This window comes from Xiphophorus maculatus, chromosome 6 (genome assembly GCF_002775205.1).
Source record: "Xiphophorus maculatus strain JP 163 A chromosome 6, X_maculatus-5.0-male, whole genome shotgun sequence".
NCBI classification, from domain to species: domain Eukaryota; kingdom Metazoa; phylum Chordata; class Actinopteri; order Cyprinodontiformes; family Poeciliidae; genus Xiphophorus; species Xiphophorus maculatus.
In genome coordinates, this window is record NC_036448.1 from 15,306,283 (window position 1) to 15,329,120 (window position 22,838).

General features: G+C 39.5%; 1 protein-coding gene across 4 annotated transcripts in view; it reads left to right on the top strand.

Moving 5' to 3' along the window:
• Positions 1-1,235: 1,235 nt before the first annotated feature.
• Positions 1,236-22,838, top strand: part of LOC102222841 (5'-AMP-activated protein kinase subunit gamma-2-like) — a 31,332-nt gene continuing 9,729 nt past the window's right edge. The window contains exons 1-5 of one of the 4 annotated variants that reach the window (XM_023335481.1): positions 1,236-1,500; positions 3,165-3,230; positions 7,417-7,666; positions 19,578-19,807; positions 22,601-22,652. In XM_023335481.1, the coding sequence (XP_023191249.1) occupies positions 1,417-1,500; positions 3,165-3,230; positions 7,417-7,666; positions 19,578-19,807; positions 22,601-22,652 (682 nt within the window). In that variant the 5' untranslated portion in view covers positions 1,236-1,416. Of the gene's footprint in view, positions 1,501-3,164; positions 3,231-7,416; positions 7,667-10,995; positions 11,697-19,577; positions 19,808-21,446; positions 22,143-22,600; positions 22,653-22,838 lie in introns of those variants that run through there. The other 3 variants (XM_023335482.1, XM_005796096.3, XM_023335483.1) reach the window with 3 other exon arrangements.

Genomic DNA, 22,838 nt, shown 5'->3' on the forward strand with positions numbered 1-22,838 from the left:
CAGGATATTGTCTAAAATGTTTAGAGACTAGAACATGGGAACACAGACCCTGAGTTTTCCAAGAATTGGATACCAAACCACTGACTTGACTGGAAAAGACCTGCATCAGCCTCTGAGGTTTCACATCCTTATATGAAACCTCAGAGGCTGAGTAAGTGTACGTATTAAACACTGAAGAGCTCCATACTTGAACTCCAGAAATGCATCATTAATGACCAAAAGCACAAGAAAATTCAGCTTCTGTTTGCTCACAGCCATATAAATAAGCCAGAGAGATCTTGGGGATTCCTTTTTGCAGCACAATGAGTCAATACTGAAGCTTTTTTGTCAATAAATCAGAGGTTGCTTGTAGGAGGAAGAATAAAGAACGTGCTGAAAAGATCACACTGCGTACAGTGAAGTATGTTGGTGGTCAGTGATCCTCTGTGACTGGAAACCTGCAGCATGAGAGGCAATTCAATCAAGTATCAGAAAGTTTTATGTGCTTGTTCCATTTTAAAAGTATGTCTTTTGCTGAAATATGAGCTCCATAGAGAACTTTTGTGTTTGTAATTTAAAATAAAAAAAGACAGAAAATACAAGGTTTTGACATGAAAACCAACCAAGGTTTAAAAAAAAGCAACAGCAAACATACAGTTATGCAATAAAAAGGAAAAACATAAAATGGAATTAATTGCATCTTTGTTAATTGTGCTCTCTGCAGTGAATCTAACCTTAAAATCTAGCCTTGATGTTTCCTGCATGGCCACGTGATCTAATGAATATCTGAGTCATACTGACATCTGTTGGTGGGGAATTACATTAGACTCGGGCGGTGTTATGTCAAAATTAGTTTCCGTCAAAACCAATTTTCCTGGCGGTGTGTCCTAGGTTTTGCCTCAGTAGATGTATATAAAAAAACTTTGAAAAGAAACACACATATTTTAATAAAAGCGCTTCAAACTACTACTTCTTCACAGTCTTACTCTATTAAGGGTTAAATTTGCTTAAAACGTTAAAGACATGGTCCATTTTGATTCACCGACAGGTGAATGAGCGTCTGAGCCTAAATGTTACAAAAACACGATTCCTACCTCAGCTTTCATTAAAAAGGCTGCTTGTGTTCTTTTTGGAATCAGGCCCGGAAACACAGCAGGGAGCGCATTTCCTCTGGGTGACAGATTTCACCAGAACACCTGTAAACAATGTGGCGTTTGAGGTGCGCCCTGCCTCTTTTTCACGGCCGAGCCTACTTCCTGGTGGACGAGGCTGCTCCTCGCTTGGTGTTGTCGTAGTAAAGAGTAGAGGGGGCAGCTGAAGTCACAGTAGGCACGGCTGACTGAGGCTCGGCTGTCGAAAACAACCATTTGGTTACTTAGTTCGGAAGAGTTCATCACACATTTTTGTTTTGCTTTTTTAAAAACAACGAGGAGGAAAATGGGAAGCACGTTGATGGAGTCCAGCAAGGCGAGCTCAAAGAAAATGCCAAAAAAGAAGAAAGGTCTCCGGATCAACATGCCAGTAAGTCAGTGGAGGATTAGCCAGTTTGTTTTTATTGCTATTTTAAAAATATATACTTTCAATGAAGTTTTTTATTTGAACTTTTAGGTGTTGTGCTTTTTTTTCCCAGCTGCGTTCCGCCTCTGAGTAACGTCTTCCAAGTTCATCAGTTTATTTGCTTTCACTAAATATGTTTCTAATCTGTGTGAAAACGTAGCCTCGGTTTGTGCAGAAGCATTGCTGCATTGCTTGACTATTTCATTAAGGCATTTCTAACTTGTAGGTTGAACTGCAACTGCAAGCATTTATTGTGATGTCACTGCAGGCAACTCCCACTGTGGAGCTTCAATTGTTTACATGTGCAAATAAAATGCAGGTTGTTTTTTTTTTATGTTTTTGCTTTGTCCCAAACATGCATGGAATTTTCCAGGACGTGATGAGGAAACCTATCCGTGCTTGTTTTAGTGTTTTGAATGCGATCGTTAGAATACAAAAACAAAACAATTGTCGAAAGGATTGTTGTTTCAAAATACAATATATTAATTTGAAATACTAACCTTTTTTTTGTATTTGAAAACGGATTATTAGAAATTTTATTTTAATTTGAGATCAGATTTAATTATTAGATTTTCTTTTCATGTGTCACATTTAAAAAAAAAAAGACTACATCAAAATAAAAAGGAGAGGAGAAAAAATGGCAAGTTTTTCAGGTTTTACCACAGGGACAGTTAACATTTGAGCCCTATGTAAAAGAAACAAAACAAAATAAAACAAAACAACGCTCTTCTCTGCCGTATATGGGCAGTGACGTCACGGAGTGAAGAACGTACTTTTAAGTTGTGTACAGGTTGTCTGGAAATGCTTCTCTCCTTGTTGGTGATTTCATGTTATTATTTGAAATATAAAAACAAAGGCAAAACAAATTTTAATTCCTCTTCATCGCTAATGACTACAAACTCCCCAAACCCCTCAAAAATAAAATAATCCCTTGTTATTTTGTATGTCATTTTCTGATGATTAAAAAAAAACACAGTTCCCAAAATAAGAACACTAAAGGTTACTTTATTTGAAGTTTTTTTTCTTTTTATACATCTTCTCCAGTTTAGAGCTTATACACTATGACCAATGATACCTGCGGACTTTGTTTATTTTCATTTTATTAGCCGAGGTTGATACACAGATATTACTTATCAGTTTTTACAGTTGCTATCTCAGACTGTGGGGATAAGCAGAAGTAATTGTCGTTAATTATTATTATTTTTTTACTATTTGCACTTGTCTGGTGCTGAAGCGGAAAACGTTCCAGTGCGTTGTAATGTTATGAATGTGACACTCAGATGCAACATATTGGAGTTACACAGTGCTGTGTGAACGTTTACACCCTCAAGTTGGACAAGGAATAAAAGAAAACAACTTATAATTGCCAGCCAGTTAAAACTTTGTAACAAAGCTGCTTCTTTGCCGCATGATGTCTCAGCTAAAGAGAGTAACACCTAAACCTTTGCATTTTTTTTTGCAAAGGTTTCCACAGTGATTGCAAACACTCCACCCTCAGGTCTAGATCTATTCTGTAGAAAAACAGGCTGTGTTGCCAATGAGCACATCATGTTACATGCTGAGACATGCACTTTATTTACTCTGCTGTATTTTCAGGAAGCTGACACACAAATCTCTGCTCTGTGCAGGACTTTGGTGATTTTACTGCCCCTAAATTGGAGACCAGTGCCTCAACCAAAAGTGGCCTTCAGAAGGTACATTTAATCCTGTTTCTGACACGCTTTATAAATCACTTTCCAACTGTTTGTTTGCTCTAGTTTGCACTTTTCTTGCCCTCTCCCGCCGATGATTTATGGCGTCTGTTTTGATGTGTTTGTTTGGCTTTGAACAAATTAACATGGATTTGGAAGAGCAGGATGTTACACTAGGTTGTCTTCTTTTTCTGCCAACTCACTTTGGCTTACAGTAACATCACGCCCACAGTGTCCAGGCGCAACTCGAGCGCATACAGCACATTGATTTTTTTTTTTTGGTAAACGAAAAGCAGCCCCATCCATGCTGTCTGCTTCTATTCATCATTAGAATAACCATTCACTGTACCTGAAGATGCATATTGTAATTTTATCTGTAGAATATTTGTGCAGCAGAGATAAAACTTTGTGCTGGCTTGTATTTGATGAGTGCTGAAGATTATCAAGGCTAAACCCTGATAGCTGGTTTGCTTGCTTTAACAAGCTCTTGCACAATATGAGGTTGAGATTTGTTGGCAAATAGGAAAGATGGGTGTGCGCTCGCTCATTCCTCCAGTTTGCCAAATGATTGGGTCAGACTGAAATGTGCCCATGAACCAAACAAACATAACAAAATTGCCCTTCCCTATTCTTAAACCATCTACATGTTTATTTCCTCCAGGACAGCAATAATACCAGGTTCATTAAAAGTAATTTTTTTTTTTCCACATACCGCATTAAAACTTTAATGTTGCACTTGAGATCTCTGAGTATTTTAATGTGCCAGTGTATCAGGGCCAACAAATGGTTAAATGAGTTGTTGTTGGTTCATTCAGTGCAGGCAGGAGGCAGTGGTAGGAGGAGGAGGCGCTCTCTGTCTCCTGGTCGACTGGCTTCCCCTTCTCATGTTTTGTTTTCGTCTCTGCACAGCAAATAGTGAAGGGTTTCTCCATCTGTTTATGTGTTACTGACCTTGTGAAGGAAAACTTAAAAAAAAAAAGAAGCTAGACTGAAATGTAATGTTTATACAGTTTAACTCTATTGTCGAATTAGAGTGCTGTTTTGTTTTTAAAAAAATGTATCGACTATCCAGCCATTTTATTTAATTAATAGCTTGATTACCCAAATAGTCATTCGCCCAATAACATTTAGGCTTGTAGAAGTAATGAATATGGCTTAAAGTTCCCCCAGAGCACGAGAATGAGGAAGAAAGGGTATTAAGTGATTCTGAATGCGTCACAATTGTCGGTGCCAGATGGGCTTGTCTGAAATGTTCAGAAACTGCTGATTTCCTGGGACTTTTTTATGCACAAAAAATCTCTGAAGTTTACAGGAAGTCAGCCTCAAAAAATACAATACAATTTTGTTGGTGAAAATGCCTTTTTGGTTTTAAAGGTTGGAGAAAAATGAGTCGAGATACAAAATGAAACAGTTGCTGAAACAGCCACTCAATACATTCTAGGTACACAGAATACCATCTCTGATTTATCAACTAGTTGAACTTCCCACAAGGGTGTCAAGCTCCGGTCCTAAAGGGCCCTTGTCCTGCCACTTTTAGAGGTGTCCTTAGTCCGACAAATTGTTTTTCAGATTTAAAATAAAGAAAATCGAATAGGCCGCAAATAAACAAGATGGAGTCTTCACTGAGAGAACTTCAAGATGGCCATCTTTTAGTGCTCCTTTGATAAAGTGAAGGACATCACTTTGATTAGTTCTAAGCCTGATCAGATGAATGCAATGTGATTATCGGTACCTGATAAACGTAAATGTGCCGTCACCTTCATCTTGTTGTCAGTTTGTCCTGACTCCATTATTTTCCGTGGTTATTTCCAAATCATACCTACAGGAGGCAGCTTAAAGAAGGGCTTTACTTGGATGTTATGTCTGGTTGCTCCAAGTCAAGCAGAGGCTGTTTACAGATTAGAAAGTAGATCTTAGCTTATTCTGTCTGTCCTCAGCTGCAGGAGAGATAACATTGGCTTGAAAGAAAACATGTTTATGTGTATAAAGTGAAATGACAAAAGTCAGCCTTGCAGGTGCTGCAAATCTTTCATTAGTCTATCTTATTTTACCAACAAGTGGGCAATATTCTTGGAAAACATAACATGAGTACATCGTTCAGGGTTATTACTACAAGTATATCACAGCTTCAGTGTTCTGCAAATACCAACAAACCCCTAAGCCTCTATTTTTTTACCCTCTGGTCATCAGACAGCACTACAATAAAGATAGACATAATTATGTTTTTTGGTGCTGAATGGAAAGTCTCAAGTACACTGCAAACCAGCGTTGCCAAACATAGGTTCTCAAAATAGCCAGAAACTGAACTCATTTTTATTGCATAAAGTTAAACTATAAACAAAACTCTATTAAGATGAGGTTTACTAGATGTTCAGATAGTTTAATATGAGCTCAAGTAATGTTTTTCTTGTTTGTTTTTGTACAAATGACAATTAGGAAAGTGTGGCATGCATTTGTATTCAGCCTCCATAAGTCAACACTAGAACCACTAGAGTTACAGATGTAAGTCTTCAGGGTATGTCTAGATCAGCTTTGCTCAGACTGAAATTTTTGCTCTCTCATCTTTGCAAAGTATCTTAAACATAGAAAGATTAGATCCAGGTCTGGTCTGGCATTTCTAGCCTTATATTTCTTATGCAAACCATTCTTTTGTAGCTCTGGCTGTAGATTTAAGGTCCTTGGTTTGTTGGACTGTGAATCTTCACCACAGTGTCAAATCTTTTGCTTCGTTTTCTGTCAAGGTTTCCTTGTATTTACCTCATCCCCACAGCATAATGCTGCCACCACCATTCAGCTGGGAATGGTGTGTTTGGTGGAGTTAGATTCTCCACTACACAGCATTTTGCATCTTGGACAAAAAGTTGAATTTTGGTCTTTTCCAACCAGGAAATCTCTCTTCACATGTTTTCTGTTTCTCTGAAATAATATTGTTTTAACTGAGATTTCTTTCACAGAATCCTTCTTTTTGTCACTATTGACTAAAACCCATATTTACTAGTAGTTGTTAAGTTGACAGGTTAACTTAACCTGTCAACTTAACAGCTTAACTGTTAAGTTGACAGGTTACATGTAACTAATAGTTATATGTAGCTCCTCCAGAGCCGCCATGAGCCTCTTGGCTGCTTTTCTGATTAATGTTCTCCTTGTCCAGCCTGTCAGTTTTGATGGACAGAAATGTATTTATGCTACACTTTTTCCCTCTTTTGGACTGAACAGTGCTCTTTCAGATGTTCGAATCTATATGTCTTCAGAACTTTATCCCTGCTCTGTTTACTGTGCTCTTTGTTCATCATGATGCTGTTTATTCCCTAATGTTCTTTAACAAACCTCCGATGTCTTCATAAAACAGTTGGATTTATACTGAGATTAAATGAGACGGTGATAGATTGTTGGGCTTGTCATAATACCAAGTTTTCTGGTCGATTAGTTGCTCGAGTAATTGTTGCAGTTAAGGATAATGTTGTTTTGAGAAATGGTTCAAGTAACAAATTCATTATGGCATAATAATGCAAGTTCAGCTTACAAAAACAGCAGTAAACATTAATTTTGTAAAGAACCCTTAACACTGGAATTGGAAGATATTTTAAATATCCAAAATAAAACACAACAATAACCTTAATGAAAACAGGAATAAAAACCACACACAACCAAAATCATAAATAAAATAGACTCTGATGTTTCTAAACAAAATTGTCCTTCAAAAAATGATAAGAATGGAAATTTTCAAGCTTGTTTCAATTTATTATACAATTAATTATTGTATAATAGCCTTTTACAACAGGCTGACAGACTAGTGTTACTTTGTGCATTTGTGTATATGTCAGTAGTAATATTTGCATCCAATATCTAAAGTGTTTAACACTACCTCTTTCACAATCTGAGAATCTGGGCTTTATTACAAGTTTCACATGGGACTGAGATTTGTACACAGCTTTTTATGAGGCACCATTAGCTGTTACAGTGTAGCTGTCTAAACAAAAGCCTGTGTAAAAAGGAGAAGTGACTCAAAATGTGCCATCAGCAGACCTTGTTTCACAATAAATCTTTTCCTGACTCTTGCTTTCTACACTTTTGTCCTTTACTTTGCTGTTTCTGTACCGAGCAGCTCTGCAGCCTCTCACTCATAATGAAGCACACATTCACTTAAGTGCAATAGAATAAAGCTGTCTCTTCTTTTATTGTCTCTCAGGGGGATCGTCTCATCCGCTCAGCCAGCCCCACAAAAGGGGTTTCTGCGAAGAACCCGGCCAGCACCCCCTCAACGCCCCACTCTGCTCCGGTGTCATCAAAGGCCGTTTCAACGTCACCCAAAACCATTTTCCCCTATCCCTCCCATCAGAACGCCTCGCCCAAGTCCCCCCATCGCCTCAGCTTCAGTGGCATCTTCCGGTCCAATTCCACATCGACGAGCATCAAAATTTTCTCCAGAACCAGGAGAGGTAAGTGGATAAGTCACAATCGTAATGAAGGCTCTGCTTGCTCATTAAATGGCACATTCTTATCTTTATAACTCTGAAAGCAAAACACTGATTTTATGAAGGAGAAAAAGCAGTGAAAAGGAAGTTCGACTCGAGTGGGGAAACTTGCGTTACATTATTTGGGTTTCCTGCACTGGTTAAAGCCACATCCAGGTCCCTGTGCTGCTTGTGATAGAGGTTATGCAGAACATGTCTGCCTTTGTCTACTATGCACTGCTCGACATCGTGGCGCAGACTTGAAAGAGGAAACGTCCACCTCGAAGAAGAAGAAGAAGAATAAAACCACTTCTTTTCACTGTGGTTCTCTGCAGCTAAGCAATCTCATGACGGATAACCTGTGGAGAGATTTTCCGTGTTATTGTCATCAACAGTTTTTCTCTAGGAAAAAGGAATTGGTTTGTCTTTGCTGTTTGAAGGCCAGTTTGTTTTATGAAGTTTGGCATCTCAACCATTGGAGGCCTGCCAAAGTGCATTCACCAGCTACTACTGCAGCTCATTAGGGCATAATCAAAAAAACGGGGAGAAATGAGACCGAGTAGGTAGAACAAGGCCCTGCTTTATGAAGCACAGACCTAACTGGCAGACTTTAAGCTTTCGTGTCTCCATGCATTTGCGGGTTTATCGTTACATAACAGTTAACAGCCTTGTCTTCATGGAAACAGCCCTGCTGGAAGCTTCATCAAACAGCTACACAAATGAGTCATGCGTTTTTTTGGCGCGCACATGAACCCATTCTTCTGTGTTTCCTCGCAGAGGGTCAGTTTGGCAGAGACTGGTGGAACATCTCAGCTCGGGCCAAACCTTATCATGCTCAGCTTCCTCTGGAGAATGGCATCGATCGTAAAACAAACCAAAAAATAAATAAATAAATTAACACAACAAGAACACACTGCAGCTGATTCACTCCTCCAAAGGGACCAGCTTGGGTTTATTAGTGTGATTTGCTTTGAGACGCAGCTTAATCTCTGAATGATCAGTGGAAAGTGAAATTTAAACTGAATGTCAAAGACCGAGTGAGTGCTCATTTCAAAATGTCTCTCTACATTGCTTTGAAAAACTATTCACATCCCTTAAATTCTTCCACATTTTGTTAGTTTACAGCCACAAACTTCAGTGTATTTCACTGCAGTTTTATGTGATAGACCAACAGGACGTAGTGCGTAACCATGATGTGCATGATTAAAATATTTTTCTGATTTAAAAATCTGAAAAGTGTGGTGTGTGTTTGTACTCCGGCTCCCTGAGTGAATTGGACAGATGTATAATGCAGTTAGAGGTACAAACAAGTCTTTTGCCATTTGTCTCTACAGACTATGCTAGAGACTGAAATTTGTGTTTCTTATCTCTGTGAAATGTCTCTAAGCCAGTCAGATTGAATGGAGAGGAGGAATTACCGACATTAAATTTTAGGTAATTTAAAAATTCTGAATTGAATTTTTAGGCCTGGACCTAAACGAGACCATTAAAGAATTTCCTAAGTATTGAGATCTCCATCCAGGTTATCGGCTCTAATCAGCTTCCCTATCTCTCCTGAAGAAGAACGTCCATCCCCACAGCATGATGCTGCCATCACCCAGTTTCATCAAAGAGATTATTTCATGGGGATTTTTCTTGTTAGATTTTTTTTAACCACACAGCATTTTTGCTTGTTGGCTAAAGAGTTCAGTCATGGTTGATCGTCTTCTTTCACATTAACTTTGTCCCCTGCTTAAGTTTTTAACTTATGTGCTTCCGAACTGGTCCTCTCATGGCTTTTCTACAATATTGGCCTTTTTTCTTTCTACTGTTTTGTAAATGGCAGATTTATAAAGTAAGTAGTAGTTGTCATAGCAACAGATTTTCCTGTCTGAGTTGTGAATTTCTCCTGGACCTCATGTTACCATTGGCCCCCTGCCTGCTTCACTGACCAAAACTCTCCTTGCCTGACTGGTTAATTCAGGTGTTGTCATTTTTTGGGAGGTTTTACACTCCAAACATTTTCCATGTTCAGAGGATGGATAGAACGGTGACGTTCAGAGTTTGGGGTTTTAAACTTCTCCACAGCCTTCTTCCTAAGCTGACTGCTCTCTTCCCTGTTCTTAGCCCTTCACAGAATGGCTGGATTTATTCTGAGATAAAAAAGTGGGACTCTGGTTTCTATTTAGGTGATTTCTCTTTACATTTGGTTGAATGTTTTATTTATTTAAAAGTAGCAGAGTAAAGTGAGGCAGCATATAACACCCTGGCACATTAGAAAATGTTTCCTTTCCCTTCTGCCTCATAATTATGTACTACTTTGTTTCAGTCTACCCTACACCATCCCAATAATAGATTGTCACTTGTGTCTGTAACAAGGCAAAATGCGGAAAAGCTCAGGAAATTCTTTTCCAAGTAATTGAAAATCAAGTGGAAGTTTCTGTTGATGCTTTGCTTTCACCACAAGGGGGCGCTGATAGCAAAGTCACATTCATAAGTTCTCTCTCCAGATTGCTATGGCACCTCCTCTTAACACCACAGAAGTTTTTTTGTTTTTTTTCCAAGCTCCAGAGTTTGCATCTTTTTCACATGCCACTCAACAGACAACAGCATTGTTTTTGATATGTTTGCATCTATTCAAATATGACCAGAATGTTGCTCCATTCTAGTATGTTTCTAAATATGTTTTCCCCGTCGCCTGGACATTGTCAGCCTCTTGCTGCTGTTGCTCTTCTATCGCCTTATCTGGAAGTGACCAGACTCTCAGGAGCTCCCTTCTCAGCCATGTACAGTTTCCCCCCCTTTTCTCTCCCTTTTGGTTGCCAATGTGCCTTTTGTTGTCAGTAAATAAAGCAACTGGGTAGCTTTGACCTTCTTCGTTCTTGCACGCCAGTCCTTACAAGGTATTATTGTGCTTTAGCTAAGGAGAAATCTCTCCCACAATAAAACATTACTTTTCTTGTGGATTTAATATCTGCATAGCTTTTATATTTACTAGGAGTGTAATAAAATCCTAAAAGCATAAATCATTGATTAGATTTGAGCTCCAAAGTCATGTTGGCTGTTCACCCCTTGCATAACATGTTAATTGAAATCTATACTTGCCCAGTTTGAACTATTATGATCAGTTGTGGGGGATCAGTAGAGGGTAGGGGAGGGCACTAGTATTGAACGGCAGCTTTCTGATCAGCTGACAGAGCATGGGATGTCCTGCTGTCGTCATCTGACAGGGGGGCTGGTCTCAGCAGTCTTAAAGGTCAGGTTACAGACACCGAACCGCACAACTGTCCCCGAGCTGGGCAACCGCATTGTGTTAAACTGCAAGATCAGATGAATGCGTTTACCCCCTGACGCAGCCTGACGAAGTGACCTCACGTGATGACTGAGCGAAGCAGATGTTCCTGTGCTGAATTTACTCCGTGAGGAAGAGGTAGGGCGGGGAGACGGCCTGCCTCAGCCAATCGGCAGGGATTTTTGTGTGGACTCGCCTCCTTTTACAGCAGTGGAGCGACTTGCTATATTAGAGAGATGCCACCCACAGCTGCACCTGACAATTTACAGCGCTAGCACCTCTGACAGAGAAGGAGAGGCACCCTGATCTGAGCATCACTCTGGCTCTCTGGAATTTACAGCTTTCACATTCTTGTCTTTTATTTTGAATTCATGACCTGCATACCGCCTCCTGCTGGCTCAGCACTTACTTTTTTTTCCTCCTCCTTATTTGCTGTTCACGCCATCTTATATGTTGGAGAGTTTCTCTAATTAATTCCATCAATCATCATTTTTACTAATCTGGATTTATTCTCAACGAACAAACAAACAGAGCAAAAAACAAAGTAAATGGAGTGACTTTCACTTGGGGCGGTTTTCAGAGTGTGTTCCCATCGTGATGCGGATGGTCATGACCACACTGAGTCTTGAGCCAACCACCCACTGCTTTCCATGAAGCGGTTTGGCAGCCTAAGGAGGAGCAAGAAACGAAAAGAGCAGGATGGGCTAGAAGGGAGGCATCCGTCCGAGGCTTCGGGTCTGGCCGGTAACGTTCAACACTCCTCGCTTGTCTCACCTATGATAGGATTTCCAGCTTTCTTAGACACTTTTTTTCTTGTTCTAGTGAGACTCTCATGTCACGAGAATACATTTTGCATTAAGTATTCTTAACATTGAACATCAGGGTTGCTGTTCATTTGTTAAAGTTTTATAAACTGTCATTCAGCTTTAACTAAGTCTGCCGTTATGTTTCTGTATTTGGCATCAGTAGAACTGCTGCAGTGTAAGTCAGCAGTGAGCTACAATGTCTTAAATGTAGTTTAAGGACTCACTGATGCAAACGAATTCTGTTTTGTTATTAATGTTTCTGTTTTATCTTTGTGTTTATTAATCTAGATTATAGGGACTAAGAACTGTATTAGCTGAAAGAACCAGAGTACAGAGCTACAGACTACAAAATAACCAGCAACATCAATATCTCAACGGAAACTATTTGGAGTCATTATCTGGAAATCTACTTTTAAGCACAACAAGAATAGATGCACACAGATCGTACTCAATGTTGCAACATTTGAAAGTGAAATCTTTTATCTTTGAGGGGCTTGTCGTTTTAGTTTGATTGACGCTTTGCTAAAAAAAAAAAAACTAGGCCTGCCTCAGTCTGGATGCAACATGCAAGACCTTTTAGTTGTCAGCTTTTGTTTGTTTTTTCTGACACAGGTGTAACATGTTTTTGTATGCTGGTCAAACTGAGTAATGCTGAAATAACTTTCACACAAAGTTACAGCAAACCTCTTCTTGTAATCACGCTAACCTGGTTCAGTTTCTCTATCTTATTGCCATTTAGAAAAGACAAGAGGGCTGCAGGTTGTATAGGTAATGAATGCTATTCATGATCACCATTATAGCAACACATAGAGTTGAGGCACCACTGGTGCAGCTAATCTTTAATTTCACGCGTGCCGCCATGCATCTGCATCAGCAAACACAGTACTGGGACACGAGCTTATGGAGTTACGGCTATGTGCGCGGTCCAGGCAGGCAGCAGTTTTTTTGCTGCAGAGTTCATATTAAATATACCTTTTGTACTTTTTTGGATTATATACTATAGCCAGCATTGTAGGATTTTGATAGAACGATACAAACTGAAATCAATTAATCCGTTTTCTAGCGCCAGAGTAATTTATAGCTACTCTACTTCTTCTCCCTTCAATGTCATTTTTTTTTTCTGTCCTGTTATCCGAGGGGAATTCGGAATAGCTGCTCCACTTGGAGCGCGTCACTAAAATGGAGTATAAGCTGTCACATCGAGATGAAGTAGATGTTTTTGGGTAAAGCAGCCTGCATCATGTTTTTCTTGCACATTTGGATATTTAATAATAATTTGAATGATACTTGAAAAGTGGAAGTAGTATAAATAATAATAAAAAACTGACTTAAGGACCTATTGAAATGTTCTATAAATTGCAAACCACAAAATTCCAGCCTCTGTTTCGGCAAAAGGCAGGAAAATGACTGTATTTGTGACTATATTTCCAACTTCAAATGGCTAAAATTGCATATCACATCATGTGCACATGAATGCATGCTAAGATTAAAAGAATCCTAGACTTGTACCAGGTTATGAGGCTCCTAAAAATGTTTTAAAAAGGTGAAATTAGGAATAATCAACTCTGTTGATATTAACCTGCTTGGTTGTACAACCAGAAAGAGACTAGGCAAGTTAAACTCTGATGGAAGTTCTGCTGGGAGAAAACTTTTGCTCTCTGAGAAAAACACAAGACTGAAGTTTGCCAGAAAAAACATTGACAAAGTCCAGGACTTCTGGAATAAAGTTCTATGGACGGATGAGTTTGAAACTTAATTACTTGGACACCAGAACAGAGATATTTGGCAGATTCCAAATCCAGTTTTCCAGAAAAAAAACTCCTATCTATCGTAAATCATTAAGGTGGAAGTGTTATGGTTCAGAGATGCTTTACTGCAGCAGAATCTGATCAGCTCACCATCATAAATTCCACCATGAGGTCTTAATGTGTATCAGAGAGTTTTTGAGAAAAAAGCGACCATCTCTGCAGCATGACAATGACTCAAGACAAGTACTAGTTAATCCACCAAGCTCTGGCTGAGAATTAAGAGATGGAAAGCCCTGGATTGGCAGAATCAAAGCCCAGATATCCACAGATATTCTGGGATTACTTGAAATGGGCTGTACAACCCCTGAAACATCTCACAGCAGAAAGTGAGGAGCAGGGAAAATGTTCCCAAGTGTCTCATTTTGGTTTTGCACAGCCAAGCCACCATCATGTTATAACAGGATGTCGTAACATCTTTTAGAGATTAAACAAAAAAATTAGACATTGATATGTTAAAAAAATTTGTAAAAAACCCCAAAAAACAGAATAGTTAATGGGGTGCCCCAGTTTTTATTTCACATAACTATATGTGGGGAATATCACCTCCAATAGATTGTTTCCCACATCAACCGGTCTCAAATAACTCTCATAGCTTTTGAATGAAGTTTATCTTTTATGAAGTTAATTCATTTGAAGAGTTTTTTTTCTCTGACATTTCCAGGGAGTTTGAACTGCAATCACGAAGGAAAGGGAAGAGATGTCTTAGAATCCTTCCAGATTAATATTTATTTAAAGAACAGTCTAGTGGTCTCTTGACAAGTGGTTCTCACCATCCTCTTTTTCCAGCGCTGCTGACAGAGGAATCTCTGCACAGCTGTTTAATCTGCCCTGATGTTCATTGTGGGCGAAACAGAGTTGGTTTATCTCTCATGGCGTTTGATGATTTTCCACCTTGAATTGCTCCAAAGAAAAATTAGACAAAGGAAAAAAAAGGCCTTCAAGAGAAGACGAACAAAGCAAAATAGACTTTGCTGGATTTTTTTTTTTTTTTTTGAGAAATATATAGCAACCAAGTCTTAAACAAGTCAGTGAGGCTTGATAAATCTGATTTGTTGAGGCTGTTTTCTGGTGTCTCACTGTCAATGCCATTAATTAGCAGTGTCATAGAAGTCACCTCATCAGGATGTCATCAGACAATGATCACCTTGGAGTTTCATGAATGTGTTTTCATAGAATTATTACTCAGTCAAGGCCAAAATCCAGCCTATTTTTGCAAATCCTATTTACTTTTCAGAGAAGAAACAGTTCCAAGCCTCAAGATAACAGTATCTTTCTGGCAGAAGGCAGAGGTCTAATTCAAGGTGTAAGGGATACACAGAATTTCTAAGAAACAGAACCAAGGAATGCTCTCATTTCAAAAGCTTGCTGTGCTCTAAATTAATAGATGATTAACTTTAGGAAATATTGACATGCATCTAATTAAGCACTTATCACAGCGGCTACAATGTCATGCACACTGCGTGATTTAACAAACAGAAATGTTATCTGTGGATTAAAAGATTTTTTCACCTCAATCCAATGTCACGATCAACGTCGTCTTTATAAGACCTGATCAGAGCATTAAATCTGCAAAAATTCACATCTTTATCACCCTACAAATTTCATAAATTTTGACAAGGTAAATATTCAGCATTGGATCTTAGAAGGATTTTTCATGGACTTAATTAAAAGAAAACAAAATGTTTATCCGTTGTGATCTGTTGTTCTTTTTCTATTATCAGAGAATCTGACACAGCTGCAGATTACTTTAACATAATAGAACAATGGAACAGCTGTGTGGAAAGTCAGAAAAGCCTCCCTTATTTTGAGAGACTAGTTTCTTGCTTTATTTTGGCTCAGCCAGGAGGAGAGAGGCACAGAATCCACATTGCGTAAAGTCCAGTGAGATGTTTGCACAATCTATGATGGTTTAGAATGCCATGTCATCTGCTGGTGTTGGTCCACTGTGTTTTCTGAAGTCTGCAGTCAATGCAGCTGTCTACTAGGAAATTCTAGAGAACTTCACACTTTCATCTGATGATAAGCCATAAGTAGTTGCTAATTTTATTTTCCAGCAAGAGTTGACACCTGTCCACACTGCCAAAGGTACCGGAAGCTGGTTCAATAGCCAGTGTGTTCCTGTTCTTGATTGGCCAGCAAAACTCCTCTAATCTGAGACCCATAGAAGATCTATAGGCGGTTATCATTAGGAAGATGAGAGACAAGAGAGTCAGTAAAGCAGATGACCTGAAGGCACCTATCAAAGCAATCTGGGCTTTCACTACACCTTTGCAGTGTGCAGAAGACAAGAAATATTGTCTTCTTGACTCGACACCACTTCAGTCCTTTGATCCAGAGCCCCGGCACTGCAGAATCAGAACCTCCTATTGTTAGCCAGCATCCTTTGGGATTTCATCTTCTGCATGTGAAAATTAATTGTGGCCTATCAGAAAGCATCTTGGTACTTCTTAGTAATGCTGTTTTGGCTTTTTAAGTGATTATTTAAAATCTGGTTATGATACTGTTTTTATATTTATGTTTATTCTAATATGGGGAAGTGATTTAGTGTAGCTGACATATGACTATAAATTATTAGTAAATAAGCCACAGGAAACCCTCCTGTCTTTGCCCCAGTTTTAACTAGTGCATAGAACAGCTGAGATTCATAGTGCAACATTGCTGCAGAAGTTTGCTCACTGAGTCACAGATAAACGACTGAAGGCAACTTTAGTTGCCTCAGTACTGGACTGTGTTCAGATGGTAAGTTTCATATTGCTCCAAGAGTCAGGACTGTTCAAGGGCTGAGAGGATCCACTTTTATTGGTGTTACACTAACACATCGTTGCTTTAAAATGTGTTAATACAGCCTGGGTACAGACCAATGCAAAACTGCAACCAAGTTGGATTTTGTGATTTAAATTGGAGCTGCGAAAGACTTTAAGACAATAACATTCATTAATAGTTTTGTTCAGAGATAATTTGCTTTTTCGATTGCAATTTTTGTACTGTTTATTGTCAAAATAGCTCAGGAATATTATTTTGTAAGAAAATGATTTGAGAATTTTTTCTATTTGATTTGCTTTACTAAAATAATTGTGGCAGAACAGTAAATTGCTGCCAGAATGATTATAATCTCGTTTAAGGACCTTTTCTAGTCCATCTAAGCATCCAAACATTTTTTTCCCTCATTAATATAATCAACTTTCCATATGTTTGAGAAGCTGAAATAATGTGCTCATCTGTATTAGGTAGACTTTGCTGTTAGTCTACCTAATTAACAGCCAACATTAACGCATAACACCTTGGTTTGATTTAATTTTTTTTTATTTTTCAACCTTAAAAATCATTATCGGGTCTTCTTTTGTTTTTCTATACAGTTGTGTCGGAATTGATCTCCCCTTTGATAACTTTATAGTTAAATTAGATGGGTTTTTTTTGCTTTGGTTCAGGATGAATTCTTTGCAGCAATGCATCCATGTCCCATTTCCCGGCTGGTGCCTAACTGTCCTCTATTACCCAGACAGATGAGAGGGCTCGCAGGCCCGCTGTTATCTGCTCCTGTGGAATGTGCCTCAGCAGCGTGGCTAAAAAAAGACGGCTGCACAGCGGAAGCTGGGCACACCAAAGAGGCCTGCTGAGCGCCAACTAAATGTCAAGAGATAGTGTTAGAGGGGAAAATAATCAGGGTCTGCTTTAACTAAAATGTTTCACGACTTAATATTATGATGTTTAAGTTTGTGTCTAAATATTATTTTAAGCCGCTCTCTTTTACGGTACAGAAACTTAAGATGTTGCCTAAACTCACTAATATCCAAGTGTTTAAAGCGTGTATATCTGTCATAATTAAATAAAACTAAACTCCCCTTCTTCATTAAAACGGTTTCCTTCAAAATTCAGGGCTAAGAGATTGTAATGTGAACCATGTAGCCCACGTCGCAGCTTATTGTCTGGTCTCAGAAATATGTCACGGGGGAGCACCCGTAGCAACGTGAGGGTCGCATGTCGCCCCACGCAGGCTTGCCAGGCCTGACGTGAAAGAGCATGCAGGCTGTCATGTGATAAACGTCCCCAATCTGACGAAGCCGCTGCGTCACAGACAGCTGACCGTTACATGGGAATTTAAAGTCGCTCTCTCAACAACAGGAGGCAGCATCTCCCCCTGTCGTGATTTATGCTCAGTTAATCCATTGTTGATCGCTTTTTTGTTACATCACTCGCTTGCATTTGTTTATGACCTGACCTTTGAACTCCCAAAAGCAGATTTTTCATGAAAACAATCAGGAGGATGCAGGTTTCAACAGCTGCTAGTACACTGTAGTGTTGATGTCTTAAAGAAAAACATTGCAGGTAATCAGTTTGCTAAGGCACATTATAAACATTTTATTTCTGCTAAAATCATTTAGACAACAATTATAGTTGTGGCACAATGTTATTTTCCAAACCGAAAAGAATTTTAGTATTGATAAAAAATTAGTAGCGTTTTAAAATAGAAAGTTAATATTGACCCAGATCTGTCATCCAAAGCCTAATTAAAACTGTATTTAAAAAACATAAATATTTTTATTTAACAATGTTTGAGTTCTGCTGAATTAGACTGAGGTATGAAAAATCAGCTGTGGATACATGGCGACTCAGGAGAAAAAGGTATATAAAGGAGATCTTAAAAAACTTGGGGGAAAAAAAGATTTTACTAAAAACTAAAAAAAAAAATAGTTTAACATTTGTTTTAAGCAGATAGGTTGACCAAAGTAGACATTTAAATTGTTCAGACTTAGTTAAAGCTTATGTAAAATTTATTGGTTCTGTAAGAAAAAAGCAAAACTTAATCAGAACAGTTGTCAAATATTGCAGAGAAAGAAAATACACCAATAGCGCCAACTTGTGGTCAAGTAGAGATTTTATGACTTGCTTTTGCAGAAGATTGTGAGGGTAGCTTGATTTATAAAAAAAGACTCATTTTTACCGAAGTCCATTCTGAGCCTGCAAGCGTTTATGTCGGTTCCTTCTGATTATTTTTGGTTTACAGATAATGAAAGCAGATGATGGAACTGTTAGAAAGCATGATTTGCTCTTTTCAAGGTAGAATTTTTTTTGTAATGCCCATGTTGTAACCTACACAGTAATGGGGAAAAACTGCTGCCTGAACAAATGTCCAACTGATATTGACACCTTCCTCAAGGACGGTAAGCCTTAAGAAAATGGCCATTCACAGAGTGCTATTCCTACTATACTTACAGAAAGTTGAGTGACATCTCAGCAGAGCCACTTGCTGCTCACCTGCATTGTTGCTTTAATTCATCCATGAGCAATATTCAGCCTTCTTTGCCTTTGAACTGTCTTCTGATATTTATGCAATTTGGAACAATTCCATACACAGAAATGAGGTGCCCCTTTCTTTTAAACATCTAGTTTACGTGAACATGATGTCAGGGGTACAGAGGTTGTGTCCAATCATGTTTACTTCAGAAACCTTATTACTGCATTGCTTATTTATATTCTTCCTGTTTTGGTTGAAATTATTCATTAGGTCTTTCTTCAATCTTATAGGCAGAGGGGAGCACCGATTGCTGTTTTCTGGCCAAAACCTAAATTTTTGGTCTGAAATGTCACTAAATATAGCAAGAAAATCGCTGTGTTAGCAATAGCAGGGTGACTATTGTTAACTGCAAATGTGTAGAAATAACCTGGTAGGTTGTTCTGTCAGTCAAACCTCTCTCAAAGCAGAAGAGGAGAGTGGTTTATTTTAGACCTTTGCTGAGGTAGATAAGATTGGTGGATAATATCGGCTTCACATGCAAGTGAAGCATGTGGAACCCAAAATTGAGGTAAATCAGTTAGTCGATAAATCGGTGCAGTAATTCTTAGGTATAGTATTTAGATAATTGATGGCCTTCCTGGTCATGATGGAAGCACCTCTGCAATGCATGTCTACATTGTCAGCCAGCCTTGTTTAATGGAATAAAATGGGTACAAATGTAAAGAAAGAAAAGATAAGATGACTTATCTGTTGTGAACCTTATCTCTCTCTGCAGCTTCTGGGCACGCCACACCTCCCACCACTCCAACCCAGGCATTGAGCCAACCTGTGTTCAGCCAGGGGGCCCAGCAGCAAAGCGGCCCCAGCCCAGAACGCCTGGAGCCCGGTATCCGAGCCCGCTTCCTCTTCACGCCCCCGGACACAGGACAGCGCCTTAGCCTTCCCTACACCAAGCCCCCGATCCCATCAACCAGTCCTGTGCCACCCATCTCTACCTCACAACATGTGAGTCATGCTAATGACTAATGACTTTGTGAAGTAAAATTAATACTTCACAAAGTCTGTCTTTTATCTGTTCTATGAAGCAGAATTATTTTGTAATTATCTGTGACACCCAAAGGCCAAAACTAAAATCAGATGGCAAGGACTCTTTTGTAAGTTTTGGGGAAATCAGCTCGAGATAAATGCAGTAATTATCCTACATGGGTCATGGGATGTTTACTCTAACTGTTTTCCCTTTTGGATACACAACAGCAGCCTTAAATGCTTCCTGTCTATGACTCATGCGCTTCTTTCCTCAGACTCATAAAAGTTTATTTGGTCAGTGGTGGCGGTGAAATCCGCCAATGCAAATCTCAAGCTCTGTTACTTGAGAGCAGTTCAAGCGAGAGGCATCTGTTGACAAACAGGACACCTTGTGACTGTTTGTCATGGCATGACAAACAGTCATGAGATGTTCCGCTTAGTTTTTCCCTAGCTATGAAGGGGACACAGTATACCTGTGGTAGAAGGGGCTTTGTTCTTACGAGCAAAACTAATGCTGAACATCACGCTGAACACATCAGCCCTATGCTGACATATGTTGGTGTCAGCTTCATGCTGTGGGCATACCTTTCCTCAGCATAGTCTAGGAAGGAAGTCATAGTTGACTGAAAGATGGATAGTTAAACTCAGAATAATACAGCAATAAAACCAGTTAGTCTGAGACATGCAGCCAATCGTAATGTGTTAGACTGGCTGAAAGTACATATTCAGAGATATTCTGCATTAAATCTATTTCACAAAGAATTGGTAGAAACATACCCCAAAGGTTTTTGTGGTTGTAATTCTTGCAAAAGGGTTCCTGAATACAGATGTTTTTTATTTTTATTTTTGCATTTATTGGAATACTTTGGGGTTTTCTATGTCATAAAACTGACGGCATGTTGTCAGAACTACATGTTCAGCGTGACTACATGTGAAAACGTCCAAGGCTTTAAAACAGTTACAATGTGCTCTCTTCTTTTCTCAGGCTGAGTTAGCTTTAAGGTATAATCAGATTCCGGCAGTTTGACACAGTATTTCATATCTTATCTCCTTTGGCTAAAGAGGAATTACTGATAACTCTTGTGGCTTTAGAATAAATAATTATCTAAAAATTTGTCTCAACCCATCCGCCTGTAGTGATGGTGGATTCCAGCCAACCAAGGTGAATCAATATTTAACTACTAACTGTGGTGGAGAGGAGAAACAGCGCCCTCTCCACCACATAGTGGACAGACAGCGGAGCACCTTCTCACATAGGCTGCTCCAGCTCCGCTGTCGTAGGGACAGATACAGGAAATCCTTCCTGCCACATGCCATCTCACTGTACAATAAAAGCTAAATCATTGTTCTGCACTAATCAGTCCAATTTTGCACAACTGCACTGTGGCACACTTGCTGTACATATATTTACATATACATACTGTTTCTGCATTTTTTGAATCTTTGCAAGGACTGCTCTAAGCTGCTTTTTATATTGACAGCATGTTATATTTTATTTTTATTTTTATTTTGTCTACAATTGCTACTCAGTGCTGGTTGTTGTGTGTCTTGTCTCTATGCTGCTGTAACTGCGAAGTAATTTCCCTGCTGGGATGAATAAAGTAATTCTATTCTATTCTATTCTATTCTATTCTATTCTAACGCCTAAAGACTTGTGGTTCCTCTCTGCTGCCTCAAAAAATCTTAATGTTATGTTATAATTCACCTTTCGTCATTTTAAACTTTAGGTGCAATTCGCTGAATGGGTGTGTGCCTCCTAGAGGCTTGCTGTAGTACAAAGCAGGCCACATGCCTGGCGTGGTGCAGCGGGATCTGATTTATGACAGTGCAGGGGGAGATTTTGGCTGGAGAAGTGCTGTGTCATCAGTACAGAGCACCGCTGGGGAGACTGTGGAGCATCCCAAAGCAGGTGTGGTAGCTCCCCTCTCCCTCCTGCTGCAGAGAGTTGTTGTGAAAGTGCTTGGCAGCACATAGGGTGGAAAAACGTGCATTAACAAGCAGACTTTGCCTATGCTAATCTCGCAGCATGACGCAGCATATATCCAGCTGGGACCTGGAAGAGATCTAATTAACCCACTTTGTATTACACGATGTCATAACTATGCTATCGGGAAGATGTTTCGTAGATCTAGGTCGTGTTTGTTTCAAGTAATGAACGCTTGATGAGGCATCCCCAGCTTCTTGCTGCTAGGCAACGGGAAGGATTTCCTAATATGGTGAGGCAGCCAGGTTGTCGTGCATGGAGGGGCGTGTCGTCAGAGCGCGGAGCTTCCTGCTTTTTCCACCCGCCTCGTCCTTCGCTCGTTTCCATTTGGTGAGCTCCCTTTGACTTTTTACGCGTTGGACGACGTCTAAAGATCGTTTGTTGTGTCGGCGTTTAATTTACACGCGTCTCTGTAAACAGTAGCGGCCCCGCACCCGCTCCCCGCTGCACCAAATAGATCAGGACCGATCCACTGCGTGTTGTTCAAGAGGGGGTGTGTTTGCTCAAAACATTATGCGCCGCTGAAGATGTATGTTTTTGCCAGGCTGTCTGCTTGTACTTGGCACACTTGGGGGTATCTTTGAGGCAATAGACGCCTCTCAGCTGTCTTGCTCTTGCTGGGAGCTTTTTTTTTTTTCCTCAGTCGGTTTGATCTACCATAAGCTGCAGGGAGGGAGAGTCGGCGTCAGCCTGCTGCTCACTACCAATTTACTGCAAAGTTTTTTGGCTGTGCGCTGAGCCGCTGCCGCGCTCCTCACTCCCAACTTCTTTCCTGTTTTCTCCCACAGGTCTACGGCTTATTCGAAGGTATGCTGGAGAAACTTGAACTAGATGATGATGGTGAGTGTCTCGCTGAGCCTGCGCTGCTCTCCATTTAACGCCGTAAATCTTTGCTTTAACGCGGTGCGAAAGTGTTGGGATCTGGCAGGTATTGCAGTTGTTTCCAGTTTCATGTGTTGGTCCAGGCTTAAAAGGAAAGGATCTTAACGCGAATAATATTGTAAATCGTCTGTTCAGAATTGTTTA